Source organism: Hippoglossus stenolepis, chromosome 23, assembly GCF_022539355.2.
Source record: "Hippoglossus stenolepis isolate QCI-W04-F060 chromosome 23, HSTE1.2, whole genome shotgun sequence".
NCBI classification, from domain to species: Eukaryota; Metazoa; Chordata; class Actinopteri; order Pleuronectiformes; family Pleuronectidae; genus Hippoglossus; species Hippoglossus stenolepis.
In genome coordinates, this window is record NC_061505.1 from 15,347,004 (window position 1) to 15,366,072 (window position 19,069).

The 19,069-nt window shown below is 40.9% G+C and overlaps 1 protein-coding gene across 1 annotated transcript in view; it reads right to left on the minus strand.

Annotated features, from left to right (window-relative positions):
* The window catches only part of adam19a (ADAM metallopeptidase domain 19a), a 199,833-nt gene that overhangs the window by 107,718 nt on the left and 73,046 nt on the right, over positions 1–19,069 (minus strand). Inside the window, exon 3 of the mRNA XM_035148187.2 lies at positions 1,022–1,098. Within this exon, the coding sequence (XP_035004078.2) occupies positions 1,022–1,098 (77 nt within the window). The remainder of the gene's footprint in view (positions 1–1,021; positions 1,099–19,069) is intronic.

Below are 19,069 nucleotides of genomic sequence, written 5' to 3' on the forward strand. Positions count from 1 at the left end.
CATAACAAACATTCACTGAGACAAAGCCAGAGTTCATATTTGAATACAACAGCCTTGACAGCTACATTCCTCTTGGTAATGTATGGTCTTATGTATGTGTGTGTGTGTGTGTGTGTGTTTATATGTAAATGTATATATTGCTAGATGTTGTTCTTTTCACCTGCTACTACCTAAATTTGATATACATTTTCCATACATACACACATGTTGGCACACTGACACCAAAATATCTGAAAAGCTAATACTGGCTGTCGAACAATCTATTGGTCTTGTTCTTGTTTCAATATACAGGCACCCATTTTTTATACCTGGTTTTAAAATCAGACATTTAGCTTTTAATAATAGAGTAATTAAAAGCCTAATAAGACCTGACAGAGATTCGTGCAGTGTATAATAACTAACACGAGCAGAATAATATGCTCATCACACGTACAGTATGTGTAAGGCTGTTAGTAAACAGCATTGATTAAAGTAATGTTTGCACAAAGACTTGAGAAACCACAAAAGTATTCACATAGATTCTAATACACGTATTCAATGATAACAGGTGTAGTTAAGCAGCCAACCCACCCAGAGGGAGTCGCATCTCAAAACAGAAGTGCAAAGAATGTAAACCATTGTTAACATCCACTACTGTACTAGTGTACTGGAGGCTAAAGTGTATGTAAATATATGTAAACTATGATGTGGCAGATATTGCACTTCTGTGCGTCCTGGGAGAGGGATCTCTCAGAGATGAGGCTCTCGTTTTTCCTCTCAGTTGAAGGTGCTACTACTTTCATCCATATGAAAACACAATAAAAATAAGAGTGGAAGATTCTAAGAGTAACCTTGAGCTTGTGCAGTGAATCACAGGCCGACCAACGGCAACAGCCCCGACAGCATCATCCCTCGATTATCAGCCCACTCTCCAGTCACCCTCCAGTCTCCCAGTTAATTCCACATTGCTCCGGGGGGCTAACAGAGGAGCGTATTACAGGTGTTCCAGCAGTGAAGATGGCACAAGAGAAGGAATACTCACTGATTACGTTCAACTTGAAGCACCAGTTGGAGGTCGTTGGATGAGAGTGCTATTTCGCCTCTGACTGGGTACTCGACCTGTGGAGTTAAAGAGGAGAGATCAGGTCAGGTCATTGCAGTGGAAGGACCAATCCAGGAACACTTTACTGAAAGTGCATTTATGTCACTGTCAGGTAACACAGTCTACAAGTTGTTTAAAGGCAGTACATTTAAGCAGACTGGCAAAAGAACATTGGTGGCAAATAAATATCTTTGACAAATATTTTCAAAACCTTTATAAAGACAATTTCTTTGTATGATACAGGTGTGAATTTGACCATGTAGTTCAGTGGAAATATATTCAAAGCGCACTCTGGAAAATGGTCTGTATTGATATGGCACTTTTCTAGTCCTGATGACCAGTCAAAGAGCTTAACAGCAGAGTTTGGTCATTCACCCACACACATTCCCACAGTGCATCTCTCTCTCACAGCCGTCAGGGGCAATGCAGGTTCGGTATCTTGCCCAAGGACACTTCGGCACGTGGAATGGGGGAGCATGGGATCAAATTGCGGGCTTTCTGGTCACTCTCATGACAGGCAGTTTAAAAGAAAGAGAAAAAGTTTCTAAAGCCTTGTAAGCAACTCTGTGAGCTAAGTGCTAAATGCTGATGATGATGCTAAATGTCAATGTTTAGCAGGAATAATGTTTAGTATGTCATAGTTTAGTAGGGTAAGAGTTAAGGGTAAAGTTAATGACCAATTTTTATTTTATTCATCTGTTACGTTTTTCAATTATATGTAAGTTCATTTTTGAATATCTAAGACATGTCTATGAAATAGTTAAAAGCAGGTTCCCTGGGTCCGAGGCAATGTCTGGTTTTGTTCATCCAACAAGCTAAAAACATATCCAGGTTAACACTGAACCGAGAGAAAGAAAGCAAACCTTTAAATTTGAAAATTGTCTTTTTTTGTCTGATAAATTCCTTAAACGATTGAGATTGTCAAATATTTCCATTAATCAATCAATTCTTATTATCATAATCTGTAAATTGTGTCAAGTCATGTATTAAATTTTGTGATTAGACTAATTTATGACAGTTTATGCTGATGAGTTGCAGTGTTGTTTTTAACCCCTTCTTATCTGCATAACAATGTTTCACAATGACAATATATAGCGTGAACCTCTGCCTTGAATTGTCACTAAGCTTCAAACCATGCACTGTATATAAAGATGGACGACATGATTGCCCATACACCAAAACTAGCACAACTGTTGAAATATTTCAGTCTGAATCAAAGTGGTGGACTGACTGCTAATGTGGGTAAAAAAAAATGCTGGATCAAAAACTGTAGTTTTTAATGACCATTCAAGGGAAAGAGGTTTATCCCCGCGTGGTATGACTTTCAGCATTTTTCAGCAAAAAGAAAGTTTCCACTCTGGGGAACATGAATATGTTTAGTACAAATCGGGGGGATCAGATTTTCATAATTTGAATATGCAGATAAAAAATCTAAACTCGTGTTGTCACAAGGGGAAAGCTCAGACGGGCGATCAATAGGAGTCATCCTCTGGAGACCTTGATCACTGACCTATACATTTCCTAGTGATCTAAGTAGCTGTCGGCATAACAGTATCATCCGAGTGGCTTCCAGAGCTGCATTCACTTGTTCACAGTGTGTTGTGAATGATGTTCAATCGCTGAAACAGTACAACTGAAGAATACAGATTAAACCATCTGTTGTCAATTTGTTATCTTTTTTTAAATACTAGGAAAGTTGAGGGAAATGAGCTGAAAATAAATATTACTTTTGTTCTTTTGTCTCCATTGGTCATTTGTTTACCATCAGACCAACACTGGCAGTAGAAGAAAAAAATCCGGAGACATATTTCATTTGAACTTGTCCATATGGTTTTCATGATGAGAAAAGTGTATGAGCTTTTTATGTCTATAAATAAACACCTCACTCATTGCTAATCACCATCGCCAATCACCACAAACAATGAGGTCCAACAGCTTCACGCTGCGTCTTTTCAAAAGGCAACAAAGGAAAGATAGCTCCATTTGCAAATTGACATTTTTCTTTTTCGGATAACACATTTCACAGATGCAGAGAGGAGAGGAGGGGGGTGACGAAATGTTACAAGCCCAGAAGAGCCTGACCTTGACAGCGGTTTAGCATACAGTAAAAGTGAGAGTGAAAAGGACGCGCAAGATGAGACTGAGTTAACTGTGCAGAAAAAAATCTCCTTAAAGCAGATACCAAATCTTGATGTCAGCACATTTTGATATGATATATGATGGCAGCTTATCTGACAGAGTAATGAATGTTTTCTAATTTAGACATACGCACCACCAACGAGCGGATGTCACATTTTAATGATGAAACTCAGCTGAAATATGTTTTTTCTTTCTGCTGAGTAACAGCAGTTCAGCAAAGTAAGAGTCAGATGTGAGAGAAAAGGGGTTGGAGAGGTTGAAGACTTTGATTTGCACTTTGCGGCGACAAAAACCTTTTGTGTCTACGCTGAGAACAGAACACTTGCGCTGAGAACAATCTGCAGCGAAATTACACATCCCCAGGTAAAAGTTAACTCGAGCATTCTGCTTTAAGGAAGACTTCTGCACCGCAGCTGACAAACAACATAAAGTCTTTACAAGCTCTGTGAAATCGTTACACTTGTCTCGACTGAGAAAATCCTTTGCCAAATATCAGAGAGGAAAGAAGAGCAACTGTGAAGGATCTCAAGTGACACCGCACGCCTGCTACTCCTACAACATTTTCAAAGAGGATGTTTCTGAACCATATAGTGTTATAACGTGCCAGGAGCTCGGAGCTGGGATGGTGCTTTTGATGCCATTATGAGCATGTGGCTGTTTGTGACCCGGACAAACATCTCGTATTTTTTCCTGACCTCTATTAGATCACTTAGAGTCAATGTCAGGTGGGACTAAACACTACAAGTTTGAAAAAAGTAAAAAAACAAATCCTCATCTGTGCTTGAGGCTACAGGCCCGAGGCTACATTAGACGCTGCCAACACGCCTGAATCTCCAGTTGACCTATTGGTGGTTGAGTTTGATTGTGGGTAATGGAAATATTCACATCCTTTATTCCTGCATTTGAAAATGTTAATTTAAAGTAAGTGCATGAATGTTACAAAACAAATGTAGCGCAGGCATTAAACGTAGTCAGGGTAGAGAAATATCCCCTGTGACTGTTACTATTTTACTGTTGCGGGTGGTTGAGGTGGGAATCTTTGCAACTATGTTATTGATTGACTGTTTTGTTTGTAAAAAGTCAGTAAGTATATGAGAAATGCCGTCACAAAAGAAAATGTACGATTTTTTCCATTCTGAAGGAAATTCCTGTTCCAGCTTGCCCCAGATTAAAGTACAGCGAATAAGACAGTACAGTATTACATTTAAATAATACAAGTGTTAATTTAAATAAAAGTATAAAATGTATTATAGATAAAAAATACAAATGGAAAGTGTAAATGCAGTAAATGCAGAAACAAGTGCCTATAAACAACAATAGTAATGTTTAAAATAAGATAAGTAAAATAAAATAGTATGTAGTAATAATAATAGGAGTAATATTGATCATGATATTGAATATAATAGATGAACCAATATTAAACATAAATACACAAATAATATTACATATGAATAGTAATATTGCATATGAACAGTAATATAGCACACAGTAAATGGTCTGTATTCATATAGCGCTTTTCTAGTCTTGATCAAAGCATCATCAAAGCGCTTTACAGAACAGTTTCTTTTGACATTGACCCATTCACACACATATTCATTCAGTGCATCTATGGGCAGCAGTTTTGTTCACATTAGGGGCAATTTGGGGTTCAGTATCTCACCCAAGGACACTTTGGCATGCAGATAGGGAAGACTGGGATCAAACCACAACCTTCTGGTTAGAGGACGACCGCTCTACGCCCTCAGCCGCAGTGGCCTCTGTGGGTGACGGGGTATTATTTTTATATTTTGTGCGATTATCAGTAGTCCTCCCTTCAGAAGGTCATCAGATCAGGTTATCTTATCATTCAGTTGCATGATAAGATAATCATCAACTTTCATACCATGGTTTATTGTAAAACCAGGATACTGATGCAACAAAAGTCAAGTCCATCAATCCATTATTTATACAACTTATCCTTTGAGTGTTATTGGGGGCTGCAGCTAACCCCAGCTGACATTGGGCAAAATGGACCTGGACAGGTCGCCAGTGTATCGAAATAGAAAGTCCACACAGAAAGACCCTGCAACATACTGTAGCTAACCACCGCACCACGTGCTGCCCCCCCAGTCGAGTGTCACATAGTGCAATGAATAATCGGTGGAGTTCATTTTGAGCATGCCTCATGTACCAGCTTTCTCATTTGGCTCCCCTCTCTGAGCAAATCTCCAAACAAAACAACCCACTGTGACTTCAAGACTGCTCTTTACCACTTCATTAAACGTAACATTACAACATCAAGCTCACGAGATGCACTCCCACCTCTCTTGAATCATTTTTTGGCTGTTAAGTCGCAAAATTTCTTTCCAGCTACAAGAAAAAAGCGCAAGTTCTCACAACAGGGTCACAATGAGAGGAGAGTGGGAGCCGTGAGAGGGAGGGTAAGGTTAGGAGTGAGAAAGCTTGATACTTTTACTTCTACAACTTTCAGCACTTTGTGTTTGTTCAACAGAATACAATGCCATGACTGCCTCCAGAAAGACGGAAAGTGTGAGCTGTTAACACTCACTAAAGAATTACCTGGTCTTGTCCCTTTGTGATACAATGGGCTTTACCCCCAGCCTTTGAGTATGGCTGTCCAACAGCTATAAACACTTTTGCTTCAAATGTTCAAATGAACCTGGCCTGAAAACAGCAACAATAGTTGAGGAAAGGTCAGAAAACCCTCAGTATGCTTCAAACAGGCTTTCTGACAGTGGAAACAGGGGAAACTGTATTCAACAAACTTCCAAAAATCTGATGCAACAAGAACCATCTTTTATTCCTCGACTGAAAGTGTCCACTGGGGTGTACAAGTAGGAACAGTGTGATTTTCTTTCCTTCACATTGTTTTTCAGACACAAGTACATTTAACACTCTAGCATGTACAACTGCACACAAAACCACCAAAGGGAGACTGTCTGGAAGGGCACACCATTACTCCCTACACAAATTCTGAGTCCAGAGAATGTTATTTTTGCCTTCAGAAGGGTGTTGTCCATATATGTCTGCAGGCAAGAGTGTTTATGCCTTTTCCCTACAGCCAACATTGAAAATGAGACAAAAAGTCTTCTCCCATGGCCTCCCCAGGCTCTAATCCAATCAAATTCCATGTCCCAAATCACGTCAGCATCCTTTTGGCAATGTTGGCCATGAGTGGCTCCCTTATGTTCTTCTCGTAAATGCTTTCAGTGGCATGACAACTGTCATGTGACCTAGGTGGTTTGAAGCATATATATAAAGTATATAAAGATGGACGACGTGTCTCCACTTCCTCCCACTATCCATAAACTATCCAGTTGACATGCTCAACCAATCGTGAGTTAGTCTTAGCTCTTAATTGTGATGTTTCACCCCCCTTTAAAGCATCAAATTACTTAAAACAATGTAATTGTAGCACTTAAACATATATCAGTGTGATAAGAATTATGCTTAAAGGTTCAGGGTGTAGAATTTAGTGACATCTAGTGGTGAAGTTGCATGTTGCAGCTGAATACCCCTCACCTCGACCTCCCCTCCCAAACATGAAAGAGAACCTGTGGTAGCCTTCAGTTTTCATAACAACTCAAAAGGTCTTGGCTACAATGAAAAACATGGCGGCCTCTGTGAAGAGGACCCGCTCCCGATGTAAATATAAAGTATTTAAATATAATGGGCTTATTCTGGGGTAAAGAAAACCACAATTCATACAAACTAGAGGAAAAACACTAGTGAAAACATCACTACACATTCTTAAATTCAATTTCTGACAGCAGATCCCTTTCACCTAAATATTATACACTGGACCTTGAAAATTAAAAAAACAATATTTGAAGAACAATTTATTTGACTATTTAGTTTGGTCCCATCCACGAACATGAAGGAAACTGGATTTATAACCCACACTGCAGCGAGCCAAGTGGCCTTGGCTGTACTTTTGTGTATGGGCAATCATGCCGTCCATCTTTATGTACAGTCTATGTTTTGAAACTTAGTGAGTTCTCGCTATAGAATCTCATTGTGAAACATTGATATGCAGAAGAGAAGGGGTTAAAAACAACACTGCAATTCATCAGATTTCATCATCTTCATGCTTTTCTAACAGCTCTAGATTTCAAATGACCAGTTATTCAGCCATGTGGGAAAGCATCTTCATTCCCTTCTCCACTCCACTGCTTTTCTTTATATCTGCAGGGTAACATCTCAGGGTCAATTCTTCCAAAAAATGACTGACTCGGAGGCTCTGCTTACTGAATTTGTTATAGGGTATCTGCACATTAACTGATCAAACACTTTCCAAATCCCCACATTCCCTCAGTCGCATTTGTCGATCTGGCAAAGCAGCCACTGGTGTTTGTGCTCTGAGTGATTTAGGGCTGCTCCTCCCGATTTCTCGAGGTTACGCTGGCGTAGCTTTAATCTTCATCCTGCATCCCCACTGGCTTAAAGAGCAAATAAATGTATAATGTAAAGCCGCATCAAGCGTACGCAAATTTCGACAGTGTGTAGTGACATGTTTGATCATGTTTCAGTGTCAGTCAAATTGGATTTTTTAAGTACACCGCATCCTAGAGGGTGAGATTGTAAAATGAAAAATTAAGAGGTAGAAACCATTTCGTGCCGAGAAGTTAGAAAAGCGCCGTTCAGGAGGCTCACTTGCAAAACAGAGAGCACTGAAAGAGAAACACGGGGCGAAACAACAAAGAGACAGGAAAAGACAAATCGATGGTGTGAAATAACAGGAAAGGAGGAAGCAGAGGAGACGGCACAAGAAAGGAGGAGGACAGTTGTTGAACTTGGCGGTGTCACTGATGCTTGTCTGCTCGGGGCTGTGGATATATACACGGAGAGGAGGGAAGACGGCAGCATCCATGCATCAGATGGAGCTCCAAGCCGGGGTCCTCTCTGTTCTATAATGAAGCAGAGCTAACACACACTGTGCCAGAGGAGGGCTTATTAGATGGATCAAAGCTTGTCTAATCTACATGCTAAGAATATGATGAGAGGGCCCTGACAATCCTCCCTTTCCTCCTGAGAGGGGCTGATTATCATACCGGGTTATGAACAGTAAACATACAAAGATGTGATGATGTATGCGCTCTTCACATCTTTGATGCGACTGTGGGCTGACACAGTGACAGTAAGTGTGCTCTATTAAAGCTCATCTCCTGCATGAAATGACGCCAGTCAGGCTTTGTCGAGCAACAATTAATGTGTCCTCATTTAATGACACAAGAACAAACTCAAAGCTGAAATTTTGCACAAATGGCTGCCCCAAAATGTCCCTGTGAGACCTCGGATAATTCTGGCTAATTGAAACCTGAGACTTACATTCATATGTCCAATATGGAGCCACCATTATTGTCAGAGGAAATATCCCGGTTTCAGGGTTTTCAGGATTATCAATACTATAGAAGGAAAAAGACACACAACAAGCAATATATAGCTAATAATATAGCTAATGAACAAAAATATTTATTATCGTCAACTATACAACAGAAGTTGTTCTGTTTTGGGAGCCAAGTGTTGACTATTTGTGCAAAAAATAAACAGGCAAACTGCTCTGGTTGAAGCACACGTTCTTTGTGTCCTCATCATACCTCTCAGTGTAGGTGAATAAATGTCAGCCGCTCCTTCGGATCCGGTCAGAAACCGAAAGCAAACAAGGATTTCTCCTCTCTCTTTGAACTCCTCCGACGGAGTTTTTTTTGGCCAGCGTTGGTGGAAATAAGGCTGTTACGTCAGTTTACTCTTCTCAACTAACGTCTCAGTGGCTCACACACACAAACAAGCGCACCGCACACACAAAACGTGACTCACAAGAGGAGATTTCACAGCACAACGCACACACAAATTACTTAAATCCGAAGATGCAGGACACCATAGTTAGATATCAATTAAGTTTTATAAATTTGTTTTTACAATTCTTACGGTTATTAAAAACGTGATGTTATGAATGCTCGGTCATAGTAAAATCTGTTAATCCTGACATCCCTAGTTCGGCCATAGTCAGATGAGGCCAAAAACACAAGCAGTTAAGACAGTAAATGTTTTTAATGTTGTATCTGACCATTCTGTGACCTGTTTTGAAAGAACCCTTATTTATTCATTGTGGCTGATCACTGTATAAATACACACAGGGTTCAATGGCTGGTAAGTAGCTGGCAGACGCACAAGCTCAGGAGCTGAAACAACTGGACAGCTGAGTATTTCAAAGTAAAAGAGGAAGTAATGCGTGAACATTAGTTTTCTATGTCATATATATTTAGATAGACTGTTTTTTTTGTTGTGGGTGTTGTTGATTGGCTGCATTTTTTGACTTTTCAGCCCACATGTCTATAATAGAACGCCCAACATATTGGTTGACAGAATAAAACATCCAACTTCCTAAAGAATTTGAATTTTTGTTTCCAAAGATTATTTCTCACCACTAACTGGACCAGTAACTGTGAATTTGGATATGAATATGGTTCACGTAGAGTACACGTGATTCATTTCATCATTTCTGCCAACACACACAAATTGAAGAGTGAATAAAAGAGAAGCGGTCCAGCGATGGAGCTTTCTAGTTTGGTTGATGACTGATTGTGGACCATTCACCTCTTCCCTCCTGTTTTGACTGTTTTTCTTATCCAAGTGAAACTGGGCCATGAAATTGTTGAAAGAGCCACAGTCATCTCCAGCGCAATTTCACCTGATCAGTCAAGCAGCATGTGCAAGGGCCAGGGAAAGGTGTGATTGGATGGAGCTTTACAGGAAGAGGCAATCACATTTGAGACTCGAGATGGCTCGGAGAGTGGGCGCGAAGGAGGACGGAGTGATGCCGAGGACAGTGGAGGAGGTGTGCGTGTGGCGAAGGAGGGACAGCTGCTGCAGGTTCCCGAGGGGGAAGTTGACTTGTCGCAGGAGAAAGAGGGACCCGGAATAATCGGGTCCTCCAGTTCTGTGCGAGTGTCTGAGGGTGGGTGGGTGTGTGGTCGTCACTAAATGACATGAAGAGCCTCTGTAATTAATCGATGTCAAATGTATGTCAAAGCGGCTAAAATTAAACAAGTCTTGTTCTGAGAGGCAGAGGAGGAAAGTGGAGGGGTGGAGGCAGGGGGCAGACGGGCATGGCCACATAAACCACGGTACTTATTAATGTTCCCTTCAGTCCCCCACTGAGCCAAAGTGGGGTTCCGACTGCTTCCAATGATCCGTCAGGCTGAGAAACCGATGGCTATGTTGGTGTCGTCAAATAGTCACGTCATGAAAACAGAAGACTATAAAGCTTGAGAACAAGACAATTATTAAAAAATATAACTCCTCAAAACTTGTTTGACTGACGGGAGCTCGACCTAAAAGTTGTTGAATTATTTAAGATTGAATAACGTTGAATAATGTGGGAATCAAATATCTTGTTATGTTAAGTGTTGGAAATTGATGGAATACCTATTGGAGAAAAAGTGCACTCCTTTGTCGAGATCTAAATGCGGAGAAAAGAAAATTAATGCAACTGTCAAAAATGGCGTTTTCAGAAGTACCTTGCTGTATGTGTCCATACCCATCTGTCCTGTCCAGACTAAAAGTGGTATGAGTGTCCCCACAGACAGGTGTGTGCAAAAACCTTTTAGTTCCTTGAAAAAGGTTCCTGGGAATTAAAGTTTCATCTACTTTGTGTTCAAACTCAGCTTTTGTGTGTCAAGAGTCTTGAGTGCTGGAACTTCTGGAGGAACTCCGCAGGGACAATCAGCGGACCCTGGTGCTTGCAATTCACAAACCTACTTTTAGCCTTTCGTGAACTATTCTCAAACTGGGATACACTGCCATTAATAATCTATATGTTTACAATAAAGGACAACACTGTGATAGTGTGGGATGAATGGGGTTACTGGTTGTGATGAAACTACCGACAATTATAAGCCAAAGCTGCACCTTCTCTTTACAATGATGGGTTACACTATCTCTCACTAAGGGATTCTTTCTTCTGACTTTCTGAAAAAGTAAAACCTGGTCATAGGGTTTAGGTGAAATGGTGAAATGGTGAAATAGGTGAAATGTTAGTTTGTTGTAACTGCTGTTTATCAATGATTTTTTATTGTTATGTCCCAAGGCTGACATTGAGACAACTTAGACTTTTAAGAAGATTCATTTACCGGCTGTTCTTGCTTCACTGTGGCTTTATATTGTTAGATTAACAGTAGACATGATTTTCTGGGTCATGTTGGACTCAGTGCTAGAATTTCGAAAATATTGATACTCTGCCACACTTTATTTATGAGCCAGCAAAAACAAGAGATCCTCTTGAATCTGAGTGGGAATGTATCATGATTAATCTGTAGCATCAACCATACACCCCTCTATTATCTGCACAGATCTAACGGTCTCCTTTGTCGACAGTGCTTCTGGCAATGCACGACGGTTGCCAGTACTGTAACATTTAAAAAAGCCTCACTTGGTTCTCTCAGAGAAGCAGCCACCAAATATGAATTTCTATTATAAGGCCGCGGTTGCTCTGACACCAGCTTGTTTGGGAGTGTGTTGATGTTTGTCAGGATCCCCTGGCTGTGACGCTGCCTCATGCTGCGAACGACATGGTATCCGGGCTAATCACATGCATCACAGCGGCACTCAGATCTACTCTATGAATTCACATCGAAGAACTCCTTATGCGATAAACAACAATAAAAAGCTAATGGCCTGCTTAATTGCTACCAAATCCATTCTGAGGAGGGATTCAGAAAAGCATGTTATTGTGATTGCGCAGCTGGGGGCTTGTGTCAAACAAAAAGGCCCAGAAATTAGAACTTTCTTATTAAAACATGGGCAGAGCTGTGTTTTTGCTTTGTTTCCACGCAGACGTCGAGCTTTACAGCTGAATCGTTCCAAATGAAAACTGGGCAACATTTGTCATGAATATTCATTTGGCCCCTGGTCTAAAAACAAGTGACAGCCCAGGCATTTCCAGCCTGTGCTACTTTCTGTCACACGGATTATGTCAATGCAGGGAACAGAAAAGAAGGAGAAGACATAATCAGTAGGCGAAGAGGGCACAGCTCAGGGACACGTCCCCAAACGCTGCTCTGAGAGACAATTGATCACTGATTAAATCCTTGCGAGGCCGCGATGGACTTGAAGACTAGAATATATTCCAGAAGGAGAAACTTCACACAAGGTTTGCTGTCTGCTGTCCAGTCCACATAGTAAAACAGCAGCAGGACATTGCTGCTGGGAGATGGACTGATCGGCCACTGCTTCAGCCTCGGACAGAACAATTTACAAGGTCGAAAAATTCTTGAGTGCGACGTGATTATCTTTAATTAAGTGCAATTTAATCAGTTTGTTGGTTTCAAATTCAAATGGTGTAAATCATTACTTTCAGAACCAATAATCTTCACTCATCAAGTTATTTAGAAACATTTCTAGCTTATTCACATATGCTTCCCAGTATATAGGTATGTGCATTAAGATTGAAATCCTTTCCCTCTAGTTTAAAGAAATAAAAGACAATCCAAAGCATGATGAAGAGAGATCTGTACACTTCCTGCCTTCCACTCTTCCTGAGTTTATAGTGACTGCTACAAATACAACAACTGTCATGTGGGATAAAGATGAGGTTTGATAGAATAAATTATTTTTTCTTTAAATAATCGATGCTAATGTGGGAACCGGGTACACTGGATGAGCGACTCATCAGATGAATCGCATTCAGGCAACTTGGAAAGAGATCAATGTCTTAATCAACCACCTGAATACACAAGTATCTCACAATCATGATGAGCCCCCCCTCCCAAAAAACACTCTCTCCCTCGCGCTCTCACTCGCTCTCTCTATTTAGATTCCAATCTCTCTTCTATATAAGATATTTAATACTTATTTCTTATTTATGAGTCTGGTATTGATCAAATTTGGCCCTGATCCTGAACGCAGCCTTTTAATATTGGGGATCTGCCAATACTGACTTTGATGTCATTCTGAATTTCCGTTACTTGAATGTTGATTATTATATTAACACTATGTATCTAACAGAGTAAAACAACACAGCTGTGCAATACTTTATCTCACATGTTGTTTTTTTCTGAGCTTCTCTTTACAAATACTGAAGCTCTGTAAGTTTGTAAGCTCAGTTTATTGATATGATATGACTGAAAGTTCAGTTAGGAGCATGATCTCCCTGACGATGATATGAAACACTGAGATGTCTCACTCGGTTCACTCAGAGTTCACAGAGCAGTGGTACTGACAGAAATGTGCAGAGAGCACTTCTCCTACAACCTCTGTTTGAATCTGAAGCCGGCCTCTCAGCTCACACTGGGTAAAAGGCGGTGCCCGTCGGGAGTACGGCGCCAGTCAAAAAGGTAACATACTGCATACTGTCTACACAACCATTCACACAACGGCAAGTACCAGAAATTTCAAGTTAACAATACTTCATCTGCATGTCTGGGCTGTAAGGCAATACTCGAAAATACTCCGATACTATGTTTTTGATTGAAAACTGCTTTTTTCAAACGAAAACAATCCACACGCACATTTTGGCTCAGTTTTACTCCCGATCCGTACTAACAAGCCTGAAAATGAATATTACATGAATTATGTACACTGGGCATGGGCGTGCCGGTTTAAACAGCAAGGCATGTGCGTGTCGGTGTGCACTGGCAGCTTTTGGTTGTTGGTCGCAGATTGCTCAAATAACAGCTAATCTCCGCATGTAAGCAGTTGTATCACTGGAGAATTTAACCCCACAACAGTGTTAGCAGACAACAGGATCAGCAAGGCTTGCAATTGATCATCCATGTTGTGTTCTATGCTGGTAGCCGAGGTTAACGCCTGTTAATTTGTTTTTGGAAGAGGGTCATGTGACAGGAGCTTGACAAATCAGTGAAGGCTACAGCGTGACCAAAAATACCCAACCAGCAGGTCTACGTCATCATTTCCAAACTAATAATTAATTATTGACATACACTCATAGACATAGACTCATATAAGAATATGATTGAAAACTTATAATTTGAATTGTGGCCGACAGTGAAACAGCTATATTAACTGTACCGTGTTAACTGTGTAACTGTTTATTATCTGATGTCTTGCTTTTGAACACAATGTATGGGAAATAATTTGCAGTTGCTTAGTTTTAAATAATGTCAAAGCATATGCTTCTCCCCTCATCTGTTGCTAGACAACAGTGATCTTCTCTGATTGGTTGAGGGAATTAAGAATCCACCACTATCAGGGTTTTAAATCAGTTTCCTGTTGTATCATTAGTTTAAACATATAGTTCAACAACAGCTCATTACGCCATTGGTTTGTATCTCACCATAGGGATTATTTCCTCCATATTGTCATTCCCTGCAACTCTACTTACAATGAGTGGAGTGTTTACATCGGGCGCTGTAGACCTTTGAGAATACATGAAATTAGATTTTAAAAACAGTAAACCAACTAATCTGCCATCAGATATTCAAAACCCACTATCACAAAGCCCTCAAACGACATCAAACAAAGTGTAGATTCCATCAGATGAAGAATGTTTAATTTGTTTCACTTGGAATCAGGCTTTAGAAATCTTCAGCAGCAGTTACTTAGAGGAAAATAGAAATGCAGAAGTCAAGGCATTGTATGTCCCTGACCTGCACAGAGGACAAAGATGAAAGAACGATCTCTGTTCATCACCATATTATCTAAGACTGTTTACATGAAAAGGCCAATTTACTGTCTTTGTCACCGGATCTGTGATTTTCAGCTTCATTGTAAAGTCACTTTACTTTGCCAGCCCTGTACAAACAAACAAACAAACAAACAAACAAACAAATCATATTTGTATAGCCCATATTCACAAATCCTAATTTGAAACATAGGGCTTTAACAAGGTGTGACATCCTCTGCCCTTAACCATCAACCATCAAGTAAAAACTACTAAAAAAAAAACTTTTAGAACGTAGAAACCTCAGAGAGAGCCACATGTGAGGATCCCTCTCCCAGGACGGACAGAAGTGCGATAGATGCCACGTGTAACGGAGAACATCAGAAAGATAAAGGTGTTTGCAGCATTGATTAGAATAAGCACTTTGTAGCATAATGGAAGGTAAATGATGTTAGAGTATCTGAGTAGACATATTGTATATCAAGCAGTCTTGTACGAGTTCAAGCTTCAATCATCAAAACAACTTAGACTTAAAAACAGGGGAGTTGAAAGTATAATTTTGTACAAAATCATTTCCATATAAATCAAACCCACTGGAGCCAAAAAGTCATGCTTTTTCTCGCCTCCTCCCGCGGATATATTCGACTCCGTCTCCGACTCAGCACATCATATTTCACCAGGCAAATTCACAGCATGATGCTTTTACGGAAGATGGAAATTCCTCTTTACATTACTTGTGGCGGGGGGGGAAACAATTCCACCTCCAAAAAAGCAACAAATGCACCCAATGGAGCTGCATGTAAGGACAAAGAAACAGGACAGTTTCAATTTCTAGTCACTTTAAACTTGTGACCAATCACCCAAGCCATCGTCATCCTGGATTTCAGATCTTCATCTATTCCTAGCACCGAGAGCTTTCCTGGAATGATAGGATTGAGGCACCGTGGTAAATGAGGCTCTTACAGATGTGAATTCAAGTTACAGAAAAAAATATATATAAGGGGAGACACAAAAAAAGAAATTCTGGAAAAGAATGTATCGTCTGGTGAATAAAGACTTCAGTCGCAGGTGTTTTTGTAGTTATCTACCTGAGCACCATGAAGAAAGAGGCTTAGACGCACTCCTTAAGGGTAATTTATCAGCCAAGGAGCGAGTTGCTCCCGACTCACAGTGCTTAGCACCTTGCCTCACTCTTCAGCAGCATGAAATGTTTTTTGGGAAATGGACGTGGGTGGCTGGATGACTGCTGATATGAGAAATAGGGGGCTCTCGTTTGCAACTTTGGTACTTAATCTTCGCTGAAAAGCGCCTGTGTTTACCTATTTAATATTCACCTGGGGCCAGGCACCATAAACACCACTCCTCCAAAGCCATTTAGAAATAAAGAGCCTGAGAGCGAAACTAAGGGAAAGCGATTGACAGAGCTCTCTGAATTCAGGCTAATATGAAAATATCTCGTCCTCTGGCTTGTTTGCTTTATCTTAACACCCCTCTCTACATTTGCCTGGAACACACTCGTGCTGTCAATAATGTGGCTTGCTTAGAGCCAGCCGCATTACCAGTTGCTTCCAAAAGAGATACACTCTCCATTTATCTAAGAGCACTGATTTGAGGTGAGCAAGCAGCAGGATGTGCTGACGCTTCTTGACACGGGTCGGAGAATTAAATGTTGGATCATCTTTTGCTCTAAACCTTGAAGCCCTTTAATGTCTCAGCTGTCATCCCTTTGACTTACAGGGTTTTAGAACAGCCTAGCCTGAAACCACAACAACCTGCAAGCTCATGTTTATTTGCTCTCACGGATGGTTCTGCCCCCCCTGAGACAGGTCAGGCCAATCCCAACTATCTATGACCCTGTTCAGTGTCGTGACCCTGTCAGTGTGACATGGTTTTGACCCAGTTGCTGACCCCTGCCGAAGTTTATCAGAGGACATAGAAGGAAACATGGCCGCTCCCCTCCCCGCTCCCCCTATTTCGGAAGATTTTTTAAAGAACCCTTACACAGTTTTGAATTATTTAGATTTTTTTCCTGAATATTTGTACATGGATGGCTAGACGAGAGTGTCAGGAATATAAGACCTATAAGAACCTTAGGGTCACATTGAAGAGCTGCACATTGCAAATTAAAGGTGTTATGACATTGTGAAGAAGGGGTTCGGATTTTGCCAGGCAGTCGACTGTGAGTAGCACAACAAGGAAAGACAAATCTCTGACATATCACAAATGTGCTACTGTTTCGTATTCACACATCCAGCAAACACAAACTTTTTGCCTTCCTGTGGCATCATGTTACTGTCGGATAATTCCAATATAGTCCAATTTTTATTCACTTTTATCACTTGGTCTCCATCATCTCCTGAAAAAAGTTTGTTTGGTTTACCTGCTAGTTTCTAACTTTGCTGCTCGGTGCTGAGCAGGTATCACAGTGAGTTTATCAGAGCCTTACAGGTAGAAACAGCTGTCTGCAACAGCAGGAAACCAGGCTGGTGAAAGCAGTGGGATGGAGCCATTCGATACACTGGTTTCCATGTACTTCATACTGCCTGCTTCTCCCTGCTCCAGTCTAACCTCTGTTGGTGTTGGTGTGTGACCAGAGGAGGACGGCGTCTGATAACAGACACAAACCTCTTGTTGGATGATCCCTGTTTACATTTGCATTTACAATCTTCAGGCCAACATTCACAAACCAAAGGAAATCTGACTGAATTCCTTTCAGATCTACATGGAAATCTGACAGAGATCTGAGAAATGCAAACCACAGAATTTCACGTATTGAAATGGTTTGAACGTTAAGTGTAAGAATGGTATTCCTGACTGTAATAATTTCCTCTGTCAAGGAGGTTATGTTGTTATTGCAGTCTGTTTGCAGGATTATGCAAAAACACTGAATCGATTTCCATGAAATGTTGCGGAGGGATGAGGCGGATCCGGATTAGAGGAGGGTCCAGGCATTTTTTTCCCCCACGTTTTTTAACATGCCGAGATAGGGTGTAGGTGGAGGAACACATTCCTTTCAGCACCCTTCTTTAACTGTGCTTGTGATAGATCTGATTTGCATTTAACTGCAGTTTTGTGAGAAAAAAAATACCCTTGCCTTGGTCCTGAGGTTTGTCATTGTCTTACTACATCCGAAACCCAGTGTCTCTCCCCACCTGCATGACATGAGCCCACCTTCAGCTTACCTCTCCATGTGGTGCGATCGCCTTGGCAACCAACCAAAGAAGTGTCATCAGACCGGTGTGGTATGACCACGCTACCTCAACAACCTGCCAAGTTTGTCAAACAACACCTGCTGCCGACAAAAAGCTTCGATGGAACAGCTAGTTTCATGCTGACAGTTGACCCGCATGAGGGATTCCTGACTGGGCTGCAGGAGACTGCACCGTCATCCTACTTGTTATGGAAGTTTCCTGGAAGCTGGTGAAAGGAGAACTCAGGCAGCAGCTGATGTCTTGTGCAGAAGGTTTTAATGCAGACTTGATGCATTAAGGAGACCAGAAGGTGGAACAATATACAAACTTCAACAGAGTAACATGAGCAATTGTCACCCCCCAAGTCTGAAGATGTCTCCCGAAACATCCCCATATATCTTCCTCTACTCTACTATTCTAAAAGCACATCCATGAAAGGCTAGAATTGCTGTCACTCTCTATGTTACATGAAGGTCTTCACATCCTATTGGATAGTTAAGCCTAAAGTATGCATTCCTGAATCACATTGTGTCCTCACGTCTTGCCCCTGGTGTAATATGCAAAAGAGTTGAAGTCGGTGAGAGTTGAAGTTGGTGCCTCTCTGTCTGGAGCATCTGAGTTAGATATGAAAGTCCCTCAACGGGGACCAATGCACTGTTGTTTGGCCCTTTATCTATAACCTGACCTTGGTACTGCATAGAGAGAGAAGGGAGTATCTGTGGAATTTAGACAGGCACCATTCTCCTCTACAGATATAATGTGTATTATACAATATACATAATATATAAGTGGCATATACAGTAATGTGTGAGGTTGGTCAGAAATTCCTCAACACTACTGTTATCCTTCCCTGACCATGCATCGTGTTAGTGTATGTCATGTGACGGATGGAGGTCCTTTCTTTTCTCTAACACACTTCAGGTGATAGAATCCCTAAATAGTGACAGACGACGCCGTTATCCATTCATTTTCAATATTTGCCTCCGTTTTTTTATACTCTCACATTCTAAACTATTCAGTCATTGATTATCTCCACCT